This window comes from Silurus meridionalis, chromosome 16 (assembly GCF_014805685.1).
Source record: "Silurus meridionalis isolate SWU-2019-XX chromosome 16, ASM1480568v1, whole genome shotgun sequence".
NCBI lineage: Eukaryota > Metazoa > Chordata > Actinopteri > Siluriformes > Siluridae > Silurus > Silurus meridionalis.
In genome coordinates this window covers 14,351,033-14,366,953 of record NC_060899.1, presented here as the reverse complement: position 1 = coordinate 14,366,953, position 15,921 = coordinate 14,351,033, and the positions used below count along the sequence as shown (strand labels likewise).

Here is a 15,921-nt window from a genome sequence, read left to right as displayed (position 1 = left end):
AGGGACTAGTTAGCTAGTTCCACAATTAAAGGACAACCTATTTTAACAAGCATACAAATAACAAGATATATAGTTAAATGGGTCAGGGACTAATTAGCCAATTTCATAGCACAATGACTAGTTAGCTATTTCCATAGCAGAGGGACTAGTTAGCTAATTACATAGCAGAGGGACTAGTTAGCTAATTTCATAGAACAAGGAGTAGTTATGTAAATGCATAGAACAAGGACTAGTTAGCTAATTCCACAGCACAGGGACTAGTTAGCTAATTCCACAGCACAGGGACTAGTTAGCTAATTCCACAGCACAGGGACTAGTTAGCTAATTCTACAATTAAAGGACATGCTAATTTAACAGGTCAGGAACTAGATATATAGTTCAGTGGCACAGGGGCATGTTAGTTAATTCTATAGCACAGCGAGTAGTTAGCTAGTTTACCAGATAAGGATTAGTTATATATTCCTTTGTTAAGAGTAAAACTAGCTCACTTGGTCAGAGACTACTTAGCTAGTTTTACAGGCCAGAGGCTATCGATACCACAAAAACAACTAATCCAATCATGTAAAGTTACATTTAATCACAATGAATAACTGCTGAAATAAATGCGTAACGTTTTACAAACCTCACTTCTTGGAACAAATTTACAACACTTAAAATCTGATTTATTATTATTCCCACACATAATAATAATACAAAATTTTAAAAAACGTCTCCTGCACATGAGTAAGCGTTAAGGTGAACTCAGGTTGGAGCTCACAACAATATCACAACATTCACTCATTTTTATATCTATTTTTCCATCATAGTCATAACAAGAAACATTCAGCAGATCCAGATGTGTAAAACGAGAAGGTGCTTGTGGTGTTTTGTAGTAAAAAAAAAACAAAAAAAAACAACAGCTTTTGCTAAATGTATTCCTGTTGCAATAAAAACGCAAACGTGTGCAAATGATTGTTTTTGTAAATCCTGTCATCTAGAAGGTGGTGAGGAAGGAAAAAAGCCTCATCAGTCCATTCCCAAGACTACTGACCTAACTAAGTGAGGAGAAAGGACGCCTTAACCGCAGCCAACTTGTCTACGGAAACAGAATAAGCCTCTCTTCTAAGCGTGAAATGGTGCACAGTAAATAAAAAGAAGATGTTTTTGATTTGTCATGTCCCGGGGAATTGTCAATGAGTGAATGATGAGAAATTGGATCACAAAAATAAAAGTATTTTGATGAGAAGAGTGAAGTGGTGCTTTGGAGAGTGAGAGCTGAGGATTTGTGCAAAATAGATGACTGGGATTAACTGGTATCAAAAAAAACCCTTTTCAAACCACTATTTATTCCTGCTCTCTGTATGTGTGTGTGTGTGTGTGTGTGTGTGTGTGTGTGTGTGTGTGTGTGTGTGTGTGTGTGTGTGCTGCTTCCAGTTATTCAAATGTGACGTTCGCTGCTTTTGGCCACAATATGTTGTGTCCTGCCAGCTGTGGACAAATGTCCTGGAGGTTAAGCTTAAATTTCTTACTTGATTTCACAGTCAGTTTGTGAATGTGTGTGTGTGTGTGTGTGTGTGTGTGTGTGTGTGTGTGTGTGTGTGTGTGTGTGTGTTACCTGGTGAGTTGTTCAATGAATCTGAAGAGGCATCTGAGAGTGAGTGGAGAGAGGCGGCACGACTGGCACTGCGTGTCACTGGACCCTCTCTCACTGGGGGCTATGCACACACACACACACACACACACACACACACACACACACACACACACATTAATAGTAGTACACATACTTGAAAAAGATCCAACTTTTTTAGAAGATACTTCATACATATTTGCATATCTTTTGTATCTGCGTACCGCATGCAGTTTTAGTTCCAGGTTAAAGGCTGTTTCTTTGTAATAAACTAAACTTGTTTCGCATTTGCGTAAAGAATAAAACACTAAGTCATGGTGGTATAGGAAAATCATCAACATCAGCATCTGCTTAATTACTGTCACAAAGTTTAAGTTCCAACAACACCAAGTTTTTAAGGTTATTTACACGTTATTGTTGCTATAAAGGATTTATTGTTTCATATAGTATACAGTACAGTATACATACTACCTATAAAGTAGGTACAGTACTTTTGTACGTCGCTCTGGATAAGGGCGTCTGCTAAATGCCGCAAATGTAAATGTACAGTATTGTATATGGAGTAGTTGAAGAATGCTTTAGTGTAGTATAGTGTAAATATAATATTTATATAGTGGATAAATATTTTTTCTAAAGTTGCTATAGTATAGTGTATATATAATATTTATAATGTTGCTATAATATAGTGTGTTCATTATATATATATATATATATATATATATATATATATATATATATATATATATATATATATACAGTACAGACCAAAAGTTTGGACACACCTTTTCATTCAAAGAGTTTTCTTTATTTTCATGACTATGAAAATTGTAGAGTCACACTGAAGGCATCAAGGGCTATTTGACCAAGAAGGAGAGTGATGGGGTGCTGCGCCAGATGACCTGGCCTCCACAGTCACCGGACCTGAACCCAATCGAGATGGTTTAGGGGTGAGCTGGACCGCAGAGTGAAGGCAAAAGGGCCAACGACTGCCAAGCATCTCTCGGGGAACTCCTTCAAGACTGTTGGAAGACCATTTCAGGTGACTACCTCTTGAAGCTCATCAAGAGAATGCCAAGAGTGTGCAAAGCAGTAATCAAAGCAAAAGGTGGCTACTTTGAAGAACCTAGAATATGACATTTTTCAGTTGTTTCACAATTTTTTGTTATGTATATAATTCCATATATAATTCCACATGTGTTCATTCATAGTTTTGATGCCTTCAGTGTGAATCTACAATTTTCATAGTCATGAAAATAAAGAAAACTCTTTGAATGAGAAGGTGTGTCCAAACTTTTGGTCTGTACTGTATATATATATACACATATATATACATACTATAGTTAAAGTTTACGTCAAACAAACACAAACAAAAATCGCAATTTTGTCAAGTTTTATGAAGAAACCACAAACTATAATGTCATCTGTCCCAAAGACTTTGCCCATGACTTCACCTCTGACTATAAAAGCTTAAAACTAAGCAAGCTGCACGCTTATGCAATTTCACTACTGTTGTGTAATAATCGTCAAGCGTGACACTGACTCTGAACTTCGCAAAGTCGGAGTACGAGTCATCGTAGGTCTTGTGATGTGCCTCCACCAGCGTGTTGATGATCTGACTCTGTTCCTCCGTCAGCCTGGGCTTTTGCGCCTCCCGCATCGCCTCCTCCTCCTTTCTCTTTAGGATCAGCTCCTTCTTCCTCTGCACCTCCTCGTCAGTCAGAATGACTGCAGACAAAAAAAAAACAGCTTTAACTTCTTTATCTTAAACGCTTTTTAAGCTCTTAAACGTTAAATAAAGTGCTCAAGAACATCATCAGTCCTGAGATAAGGCAGAAAACACATCCTGCTCCGAAACGTATTACGCCGCCTAATAAACACTCGGCTCTGGAGGACTTCCGTGTCACTGATGATGGATGACATGACTGGATTACAGCTTCAGGTGACGTTTACAGCTCACATACTTGAGGTTTTTAACAATGAACAATCATTGAACAACAATGATTTGAATTAAAGGTGCTATAGTAGATTTTTTATGTTTTGCTCATACAAATGAACCTGGAAACATGAAGAACATGATCACAAATATTTAAGACATTTGTGTATGCATAAGTGGGCCTCTTGTTAGCCCTTTTTTTTTTTTATTATAAACCCACCCAAATGCCTCTTCACTCCGCCTACATCTCGGTCTGCTCAGAAAAAGGAAAAAGTGCAAAAAACTTCTCCGAAGCAACTGAGAAAAACTGTAATCCAACCCGTAGTTTACATCAGGAATTACTGAAACCCTGTGCTGTCACATCGACAACATGACTAAACATTTTGACAATCTTGTTTGTGAACAATGACAAAAGGACTTGTCATTCTGATTGCAGCGATCGGTTCATTGGCACGAATACTTACTTTTGAGAGATGAACTATGAATCTTGAGAAAAGTACAGGCTTTTTGCAAGCAATCCATTGTAAACTAGCTGTTTGTACCAACTGTTGTTCAGAAATGCACTTTACTGGATCAAGAATGATTCGAGAAATGCTCCAAAGCACTGAGGAGAACAGTTTTTTTTGTCGACTTGACAGCTTGACTCCTTTTCTAATTTTCTTCAATCGTGTGTTTCATTTGATGATGACAGTATTATAATTCATCTGGCAAACAGTTTAACATGTAAAATCAGAGGTCATGCTCAAGTGAAACAATGAAAACGTGATCAGCACATGGATAGGAGGGGGCGGGCGTGGCTTTAACTGGACCTGAGGTCAAGGAGTAATCTGATTCATTACACTGTTGTTGTAATACACCGAACTAACCACTAGAGCTCAATCTCTATTCAAAACCATCTTCTTGTTCAACACTGAATCACAATGCTGATCCTAGATCAGATAACAGGGGAATAAAATAAAGAGCTGCCATTAGTATGGTGTGAAATGCCTGATTTCGGAGCAGTGCCGTGTGAAATGTATGAAATGTATGCTACTAGGCGTTTCTCAGGATTGGAAAACTACAAGCAATTTGCCAACTGGGTCACAGTGACAGTGGATTGACCTCGGGCCATATGGTGAGCCTGGGTGTAGTGTGACTGTGTGTGTGTGTGTGTGTGTGTGTGTGTGTGTGTGTGTGAGTTGGTGTGTGTTTGTGTTCTAAGTAGTGGCCTAGTGCTGAATGAGCCAGAACTAATAACACCCTTTTACCGCTCTCTATCTGTACTGTAACTATACAAAATAATGACCCTTGTCTAATAGCCTCTTTTTTTTCCCCCACACTTCCTGGTTTTATGTAACAGCAGGCTTCATAGCGGGAAAAACGTGACTAATAGCTAATAGCAAAAGCTGTTAATTATAGGTGGGGGAAGGGGGTGAAAACTTTTGAACCAAGCACATTAAAAAAATAAATTGCAGCAGATTAAGCATGTAAACAACTCCATCAGTGGAGATCATCAGTGGGTTACAAGTTGGAATTGTATTTTTTAAAATGTTTATTTTTTTATTTTTTTATAATTACTTTTTACTTGACGTTAATAATTTTATTTATAGTTTTTTTTTTTTTCATTATTTATTGGCTTATAATGAAATATTATATATATATATATATATATATATATATATATATATATATATATATATATATATATACACTACAAAAACCATAAGAGAATTGTCAGATTTCATGTGCATTTTAAAGTTTTTAAAGAACGTAAAATGACAAATCTATAAATAAAAGGAAAAAAGAGGAAAAAATTTATTTGTGTTACTTTACATAAATTGTTATGATCTGAAAAGCAGAAAAATACCAGAATTTTATTTTCCGAGAAATTTTGTATTAGAAATACACGAAAAAAATGTACATTTATTTTTTTGTGCTCTGAAAAGTAAAAAATTATTTCAATTTTTACTTAATTTACATTTTGTAAAAAAACAAAAAAATTACATTTTTTGTGATTTGAAAAGCAGAAAATTTTTTGAATTTTCAATTAATTAAAAATGTTTAAATTATATAAATGAAAGGAAAAAGATTTATAGAAAGCTACTGTATATTATCCTATTGTGAAAATGATAAGAATTTATATTTCATTGAAAAAAAAAGTTAGATGGTGTAAAAAAAAAATATTTTTTTTATGTGCAGCTATCCGAACACAGGTCTGATGTCGAGTCTAAACACATGGAAGCTATTATTTAGCATTCAGCAGTGGTTTATGTTCATATGCCAGTGATTGTCTGACCTCAAAACCCGAACACTGGTAAAAAAAAAACAAAAAAGGGTAACAAAAAAATGACACATGATTTCAGAGTCAGAGAGTGATCAAAAACTAAACGGATTTCTGAACGTAAACCCCGACATCGAATCGACCATAAACATGTCAGAGACACAACCTCAATCTGTGATTCATTCTGCGATTCTGTGACCCGCTCAGTGTCTTGTGTATGAACGCTTGGCTTCCTGCAATCCAGTTGCCGATGCGAGAGCTGTTGTGAGGAGAGTGCGAGCACGGCCTGCCTCGGGTTATCTCGGGTGAGTTTGTTTTGGCTGAGCACAACATGACAGTCTGAACCAATCTGGCAAACAGGTGCTAACAGTGTGTGGTCAAAAAAAAAAAAAAAAACGAAAAAAAAAAAAAAACGAAAAAGAAAAAGAAAAACCTACCCCAGAAAACCACAGGTAAACAAACATGCAACTCTCGTGAAAACGCTAACGCCGAAGCAGAACTATCATTACTCATCGTAACGGGGAAATGTGAGAAAAATTTGCGAAGAGCTCTGCTTTCAGGGATCCGGACAGCTGAAGCTGTAAATCTCTTTTAAATGATCATGGAGCATTTTAGAGGCTACATTTAAGCATCCCCTCTCGAACAAACGGTAATTGATTAAATGCATACACTAGATAGACAAAAAAGTAATGGGACACTTGAATTTTACCACAATGCAGGAGGCACACGCTTGTGAATGATGTCTCCCTATTTTTTTTGAACTAGGAGACCCAATCCTGTTCCAGAATGACAACACCCCTGTGAACAAAGCCAGCTCCATGATGATATGCTTTACATGGGATGGAGTAGAAGATCTCCTGCTATAGAGCTCTGACCTCAACCTTATCGAATACCTTTAGGATAACCGCTGACTTCACCCCAATCCTCCTCACCCCACCTTCATCAGTACCTGTCTTTAATTAACCCTTGTGGTTGAATGAGCACAAATCCCCTGAGCTCACTCATAAAAAGGGTGCCATTATAAGAAATGAATGACACTCTTTCTGAACATTTGGAACAATGAATTTAAAAGCGCTGTGGTTTTTGTTTTCAATTCAGTTCGATTCATTTATTTGCATAGCGCCTTTAACAGAGGACTTTGTCTCAAAGCAACTTCACACAGATAATGTGGAAATAAAGAATGAATCAGATTAATCTTTATAATTGGTTTTATGGTTTTAAGATCCATACAGATTTTTTACTTTAACTCATGTCTAAATTACTGATTTGGTGTAAATGTATAAATTATATTTTTATTTATACTTGATGGATGGATAGAAGGATAGATGGATGGATCAATAGATGCATGGATGTTTGGATAGATGGAAAAATGAATGGATTGATGGATGGATGGATGGCTAGATGGATGGATGGATTGATTGTTAGAAGGATGAATAAATAGATAGACGAATGATCAATGAAAAGGAAATATGGATGAATATATTGATGGATGGATGGATAGATCAATGTAATGAATGGGTTGACGAATGGATAGAGTGATGGATGGATTAATAAATGTATCGATGGATGGCTGGAAGGACGGACGGGTGGATGGATAGATAGATAGACAGATGGATGGACAAATGGACAGTGCTCATAAAAGGAATCAGATTTCCAATGGCACGTAAATACATCACAGTTGTCTATACATTTTAAGGCCTTTATTCTTTGCTGTTTGGTTTTTTCCAAACACTATGCTTACTGCCGCTTTAATCCACACTCCTATCTAGTCGCTTCGTCTTTTTTGTTGTAGAATTAGAGACTTTAGCTCATCTTTTTTTTTTTCCATGCACATCCTAAAGGCCTTCATCAGTTCCAGTTTCTGACCACAGCCCCGCTCTTAGCTGGATATTTTTGGTCGCCGGACCGTTTCTTAACCCGGCAGTTTTACACGCAACAATTTTCACCAAATCCAAATGAATTCCTTCCAATTGCAGAGTCCAACTGAGCTGTTTATATGTAACCAAACCTCAATGCTCAAACTGCTCAAAATCCTTATGCCCATGCACATTTCACTGTTATGACACAAACACACATGTGCACCACTTATTCCAGTGTCCCTGTAGTAGAGAGTTTATAGAGAAATTGTTTATCTTTCTATCTAACGGGTTTCTCCCAAAAACTGAATCACATCACAGCCTTTTCAGACGATTTTCACACGAGTTGAATTATTATTCGGTTATTTGACAAACACAAGATGAATTCAATTACAACAACTGTCCGAAAAAGTGTCTCCTTTTTCAAAAAACCCCCCAAAACAAAACAAAAAAACCCATCTCTGACTACAGCTGGAGTCACAGCACCACATCCTCTTCTCCACCTCCAGCTGCATGCTCTTTTGCACTTCCACAGCATTCACCTTTGACCCTCTGTCCTGGAACGGCTGCCATAGCGAAACAAAGAGGCCCTTTTGTGCGCCGAGCGGATCAGCACTGGATCGGAGGAAAAGAGAGGTGGGGTTTAGGCTCGATTCGGCCCGCGGGACTGTGTGTGAGCTGCTCTGCCATGCTGCTCTACGCCTGCCAGCCGGGGGAAAATCTGGGGCGCCGTATTGTGTAACTACGCAGGAGGAAAATAAGGGCGTTGTTGGACATTTTTTTCCCACTCTCTTTCTCTTTCTCTCTCACTTTCTTTCTCTCTTTCTCTTTCTATTTTGGTGACACTGTTTTGTTTGAGGTCCGTAACAGTGCTGTCCATTTTAGACTGTATTTGAACAGACGTTCCATCAGATAGGATTTGTGTGTGTGTGTGTGTGTGTGTATGTTTGTGTGAGTGGGTGGTTGTGTTTGTGACTTATATTTGACCTCTGCCAACAGCTCATGGTTTAATCCCCTGATTAATCTTTAACTTTCGTTCAAATAAACCTTGGGCCTCGATTTTTTTCATGATTTGGATTTTATGACATCATCACACAGGGACACCGGACAGCACCTCTAAATGTGAAAGATCAAGAGAAAAATATTTTATATTAGGATGTGTGTGTGCACTCCTTGGCACAGATTCTATACGTCTCTAGAACGTTTCAGTTTTAAAGAAAATGATGATGATGATGATGATGATGTTTGTGGACTCCAAGACCCTTACACTCTAAAATCTAAGTGTGAAAGTAATACTGTACATACGTCAGAGATAACATCATATATCATTTTTCCCCTCATCACATCGTTCAGTGAGCCATTGCACTGTGCATGTGGGCTGGGTCATCCTGGAAAAGACCACGCCCCTTTAAGAAAAAAGATTCTCATCGAAGACTGAGACTGAAGAGTTAGAAATTTGTACACGTCTCTTTGTATCTCTTCAGAAACAAGGTGACACATGGCCTGATGGATATTTTCCTCTTTAACAATTGTGATCTTCATTCCTATCCACGAAAATATATCTATAAATACAATGTGGACGTTAGCCTCCAGCTAAAACAAGTGACCATGCAATGCATTATTCCTTCACTCTATCTAGTTTTCTCACTTCGTCCATTCGTCTTTCCATTGTGCCTGATATCTCATGACGAGCCTCTTTTCTAACTCAGTGTTGCATTGTGGCACTGTAGACAATCTTAAGTCTTAAAATCTCACCAGCATCTGCATCTACATTGGAGTTCTCATTGATGTGACATTAAGTCATTCCCATTCCTAGGAATTAAATTGATGTAATACCACAGCTATATTCCTTACTCTTACCCATAGTGATGACATACTAAATGATTTTGGCCTGTGTGCTACCTCTTATTTGTAACCCTTGTAAAACTGGAAGTCGTGGTTGGGGCATTTTTCTGTTCGTAGTCACCCAATGTACCTCACACATTATTGACTGATCAGGCGTAACATTATAACAATATGAGCGGCGAAGTGTTTAACACTGACGATCTCTTCATCATGGCACCTGTTAGTATGTGGATTTATTTATTAGGCAGCAAGTGAACAATTTGTCTGTTAGTAGAAGGAAAAATGGGCGAGCGAAAGGATTTGAACGAGTTTGACATATTGTGACTGCTAGACGACTGGGTCAGAGCATCTCCAAAACTATTATTAAAGATATTAAAGACTCACACTCCTTCATCATGCCGATGTCGACGCAGCGTTTGAGGCGACAGGCCTGGCAGTGCCTGCGGTTGTCTTTGGTGATGGTGCAGCTGCCGTTAAAGGGACAAGTGAAACTGGCCTTCCGCTTCATGCTGCGCCTGAGCAGAACACACACACACACACACACACACACACACACACACACACACACACGAAGCGTTACAAAATTCTGCAATGGGTTATACATTCAACTCGACGAATATACACGGTACGGCCAAAAGTATTCTCCTGACATATGTGCTTCTTCTGCAAACTGTTCCCACAAAGATGGAGGCACACCATTGTATAGTTTGCGCTCGCATGAAATTTTTCCTATGAACTTGGAGACCCAAACCTGTTCAATCCTGACAATACCTCTGTGCACAAAGCCAGCTCCATGAAGATATGCTTCACATGGTTTGGATTGGAAGATCTCCTGCTACAGAGCTCTGAAGCGAAACCCTACTGAACATAAATAGATGTGAACCCTGAATGCACTCGAGGCCTCCTCACTTCACCTACGTCAGTACCAGACTTTACTAACACACTTGTGGCTGAATGAATCTCCACAAATCTCCACAAAATCTAATGGAACATCGTCTCAGAAGAGTGGAGCTTTTTATACGAACAAATGGGGACATGTGGAATGGGATGTTTAAAAAGATTGACATACCAATTTTATGCTCAGGTGTCCAGAAACTTTTATCCACATACTGTAATTTCATTGACATGAAATTCATTGCGTTAACGCGTCATCCATGCGTTAATTACAATAGGCCTAATAACGCAAATTAATTTTAACGGCAGTCATTTTATTAAAGCGCAATTCTGTTTGACCATTTTAAATATTTTAAAGTATTAATAAATAAATATAAATGAGGCGAAATTAAAGCTTTCATTGCATCACACATTCATTCACAACGTTCTTTCTAGACTCAGATATAAGAAAATAAATAAATAAAACTCGAAAAATTTGTTTTAAATCACTAAACATTTGTTTTACTGATCGAGCACCAAAATCCACCATGACGCACACATCCGGCAATTAAAACCGTCCGTGTGGAAACATAGTAAAAGTTTCATTTGGTGTCCTAAAGATGTACGTAATTCAAAACACCATAATTAGTTTTAAACATTTCACTAATTATAAACCTACATTTGCATAAAGCATCCATATTTGTCCATGGCCATGTTGATTAAAGTATTTAAAACCTGAAAAGTATTCATTAAAGGTACATTTAAAACAAAAACTATGCGATTAAGTTGCGATTAATCACTCATGGCAATCGTGCGATTAATTACGATTAAATATTAAATGAAACAAACAATATGAATAAATAACTCAATAAAGAAAAGCAATCCCTTATTAACACAGTGCTGATCTCTCTCTCTCTCTATTTATTATTTTTTTAACCATCCCTAAAAAATAATTTCTTAATGCTGTACCCTCTTCTAAAAACTCATAATGGAGAAGTGTCTAAAAGGGCTCGGATCAAACACACTCTTCGCTCTGTAAACTGTCTGGGCTCTGCTGCGCTCGGGGCCAAGAGCCGCAGTGACGTGCTGCACACCAGGATTATTGAAAAAAAGGGGCTAAAATATTGCTCGCGCGGCTTAGCCACTCAGCTACACCCATCCCAAAACACACACATACTGCAGGCCACCCCACAAACACACACGCACAGAGGCATAACCACTTTGAGCCCTGCCTCCTGTCCTTTTAATAGTAATGAACAGAAACATTTATTTCATGCGTGGTCACGCTGAACACACTCTCAAAGAGCTTAGGAAAACACACGCCGCGTCTCCTGGCACACTGTTCCTATTCATACGCACAGGCTGACTACGCAGAGCGAAAACACACCCACACACACACATATCCCAAAGTGCAAATTCAGAGGAAAAGACAGATTTCATCAGTGTGTTTAACTCGTGTAGTTTACACTCATCTCAACACTTCAAAGACTAAAGACATGGAAATGACAAGCAGGCAAACAAAAATTGGTGTTTCTCCGATTTCCTGAAGTAAAATATAAAAAAGATGGTGGGAAAACAAACCCCCAGTGATTTATTATTATGTTATCACAACGCTTGTGTGATATATCATGAAGACAAACGTTTGTGGTCGCTTGAGCACAAGATGGTACGTGCTTTTTGAACATCCCATTCCACAAGTAGTCCCCATTTTGCTCTTCGACTTCGACTCTTCTGAGAAGATGTTCCATTGGATTTTGTGGAGATTTGTGCTCATTCAGCCACAAGAGTGTTAGTAAAGTCAGGTACTGATGTAGGTGAATGCCTGGAGTGCAGTCAGCATTCACATTCATGCAGTTCAATAGTGTTTAGAGCTCTATAACAGGAAATCTTCCACAACGACCCATGTGAAGGACATCTTCATGAAGTTGACTTTGTGCACAGGGGCATTGTCATGCTGGAACAGGTTTAGGTTTCCTAGTTCAACAGAGAATTTTCCTTGAGAGGAACCACTAGTGTTCTAATAGCAATATAATACCACAGGGCAAAAGATCACCCCTAGTTGAACATTGAGAACATTTGTTCTAGACGCAGTCAAGAATCTGATGTTGGAGCAGCGTGCCATGAAGAGTTCTTATATTTTTATTATTATTAACAATAATAATAGTAATACAAGATTGAAAAAAGGGCAGGGGGGTTTCCCAAAACAAAACATTCGCTTCATAGTTTATCCTCATAATTGAATCTTTGTGTAAAATCTGACTGGAATATGCCTGGCAGCTGGAAACAAATCAAAAGATAGCGAACACAAACATAACATTTATTTTTCTGTTCAGAGAACTTTGCTCTCTGATAGGCTGATCTCAGATTGCTGCAACAAAGCGATTCGGTTTATCATTCGTTATGCATTAGGTAATCGAAGGGTACCGGATCTGCTGTGGAAAGCGTAGACTCTCTCGGTATCGTGAATCTGCCAGACCAAATTGGGTTTGATTTATATGTGGCGAAGACCATATGTACAGAAGAACTGCTAGGCGGTAAAATCTGTTTTCTTACACACAGGACACACAGATGTTCCTCGGAAAAACACAATTAAAGCATTATTTTGAATTATATAGTGTTCCCTCTGCAAAGCAGCATCTCATCAGGGAAGGTGCATCTGAAAGGTACAGATCCATACATAACAATAATCACTACAACCATAATAATCACTATGTTATAATCCAGATGAGATGCGTCAAACATAACGTCTGAAATGTTATGATTAACCAACGGACATTTGAATGATCAGTCATGTTTGCACCCAAATGTGGTCTGGATCATTTATTTTCTCTAGACAGAAGCTTAGTGGTGTTTCTATACTAATAATGTAAATAAAGAAGTGCAATTGTTGATATAGTGAAGTTTTCTCTTTGGAGACGTTCACATTTAGATGTAAGGAGTCTCCAGTGTCAAACCTCCTCATGAAACTGAAAACCTTTTTTCAGTTTTGTAATTCATAAAAATCTTTTTGCTAATTTGACGAGTTTGAAAGAGCGATTGTTTATAGATGTGATAACACGCGATAGCTTTTTTTCAAAACAGTAAACAAATATAAATCCGTAGAAAGTATGAATTGTCTGTAATAAGTTATATTCTTTTCTCATAGCAGCGTAGTCTTACAGTATCAGTGTGCGAAGGTTCCCTATATCAGGATAGTCTCACAAGGATTGATTTCCTATAGCAACATAGTCTCATGGTCATTTTCCGACTTCTTCGTTTAAAGATCTCATGTTAATCGTGTGTACCTATAGAGTAGTATTGCATTTTTCATATCACAGAAGAGTCGAGTTTCATCAGATCAATACATTAAAGATCCTGAGGCTTGCCATGAAACAGAAACAAAAACGTTATACTATTAAATTAACTAAGGCTAACAATCAGATGCATCTAAATATGTATATATTTGATCCAGAATCTTATCCCAAGTCTGAAATTGAACATCAAGAACAACAGCTGCAACAATGACTACAGCAGGATGTGTTTATATGGTAAGTAGTGAACAAGGTTCTCTTTCCCTCACATCCAAAAAAAACCACTGCTTTAGAGACGTTCTTCCCGAGGGAGTCCTGCGCAGCACCGTTGAAGCGAATGAAGCTTGGTGATGGGTGCGCGCTCTTCCCTGAGAAGTGTAAGGAATTTACAAGGAATTCCGTCATGATGTGATGAAGGTCCATACTCAAACAATTATAATTTCCCAAACTTAAAATCTAGAAAGAGTGAATTTGGCACAGAAATACTTCAAATCCAAGATAGTTGGGAGAAATGTGGCCTTGTTTAGCATGTGAATCCAATTCTTTAATGGTGTAAATAACTCAGAACGCATGCAATAGCATTAGACCCCCTCCATTTAAAAAATGCTCAGCTATAATGGTTCAAAATCTTTCTATTTCTATTTAACCAGAAGTTTTCTCTCCCACCGACTTAAGTCCTACTTACTACCTATTCCAGGTAAATGATTAAAATGCTTCTGTTGTGTAATGTGTCCATAAACATTCCTTCTCTTCTATGATTGTGAACTTCAAAACAAACCATAAACCGATATAATGCGCGGCACATGTCTGTCACACCATATCATGAAATAAAATATCCCTGGTTGCCCGGCTTCAAAGCGTAAATGTACAATTTTTCATGTAAGTTGGAGTTTTGTGAGCGTGCAGCTCGGCTTCACCTGAAAAAGCCCTTGCAGCCTTCGCAGGTCATGGCGTTGAAGTGGAATCCGGTGGCCTTGTCTCCGCAGACGCCGCAAATCCGTGGGGCGTTGCGGTCTAGTTCATCTGTACCCTGTGCAGATGTGCTCACGGCCATGGCCTCCATTACTAAGAGTAAAAAAACAGAGAGAGAGAGAGAGAGAGAGAATGGGAATGATATTAGAATGAAAGTGTACTTTATCTGTCAATCATAGTGACACTAGGCAATCGTAAGAGTCGCTGACTTCGTGTATTCGGAAGAAGCTTTTTTCGAATTAGAGCAAAATTTGAAGAAAAGAGGTTAATTATGACTTTTGTTTCTTGAGAATTCGTTCATGGAAGGAGTCTCCAGTAACAAGGCTTTATATCATGTTTGGAGATTCTAGTTTCTCAAAGCTGTGCTTTAATTTTCTAAGTAATTCAGAAGAAAGGAAGAAGAAAAAAAAGCATGGTGAGGTGTTTATAGTGTTTAGAATGTAAATGAGAGTTATTAAGGTAATAAAAAATAGGAAACGTCCTCTTCGGCGAGGCATAAAAGCACTCAAGGGTGTAATGTTGAAGGAACGATTTCTATTTTGAAATGAAAAATATTATGTTCCATCATGCAACAACCTCGTCACAAGTTTCCAAACACTCCGCCACTTTCCTTCTTTATATTTAGTTTAAAAGCAGAAACGGATGAATTGATGTTTTCCTTTCTCCTTTGTTATCCAGGCAGGTCATAACGGGTTATAATACAGTCGCTTGTTATCATATCACTCTCTTTATCGCACAAGCATGCAGGAGGTCTTGCACTAGAGCGCACGTGCAGTTCTGCAAAAAACTGATACACATCAAACTCTGCAAAACAAAAAGAAAGAAAAAAAATCAATAAAAACAAAACCAAAAGAAGCGACTGAACGCTGTGAGCTGATTCACAGCAGTATAAAATGATTGGTCAGTGTGTATTTCGAAAACTGCACAAAAAATAATTCATGCATATTTTTCTTTTATCCTGCTTTAATTTTTTTTCGACCAAAAAAGGGACTGTCGAATCAAAGTCCAGAAAAAGGCACAGGGAAGAAAAGGAAGGGGAAGAGGAAGTGGGGGGAAGAAAGGAATGAGTCAGATTAGTGGTAACTGTATTACTGTGCAAGATCAGCTGTTAATCAGGGCTACAGCATCCGCACCTTCTATTCTATTCTATTCTATTCTATTCTATTCTATTCTATTCTATTCTGTACTCAAATTTTGTCTCTATTCTATCCAATGACACTCATATTCTCATCTAGCCTATCCTATACCACTCTATACTCTATATTCTACTATATTCTATCCCA

General features: G+C 38.0%; 1 protein-coding gene across 1 annotated transcript in view; it reads right to left on the bottom strand.

The window, feature by feature from the left end:
• The window catches only part of vdra (vitamin D receptor a), a 56,684-nt gene that overhangs the window by 3,510 nt on the left and 37,253 nt on the right, over positions 1–15,921 (bottom strand). The window contains exons 2-5 of the mRNA XM_046870209.1: positions 14,584–14,731; positions 9,888–10,018; positions 3,150–3,334; positions 1,595–1,694 (exon numbers count right to left, since the gene is read on the bottom strand). Coding sequence (XP_046726165.1) covers positions 1,595–1,694; positions 3,150–3,334; positions 9,888–10,018; positions 14,584–14,731 — 564 coding nt within the window. The remainder of the gene's footprint in view (positions 1–1,594; positions 1,695–3,149; positions 3,335–9,887; positions 10,019–14,583; positions 14,732–15,921) is intronic.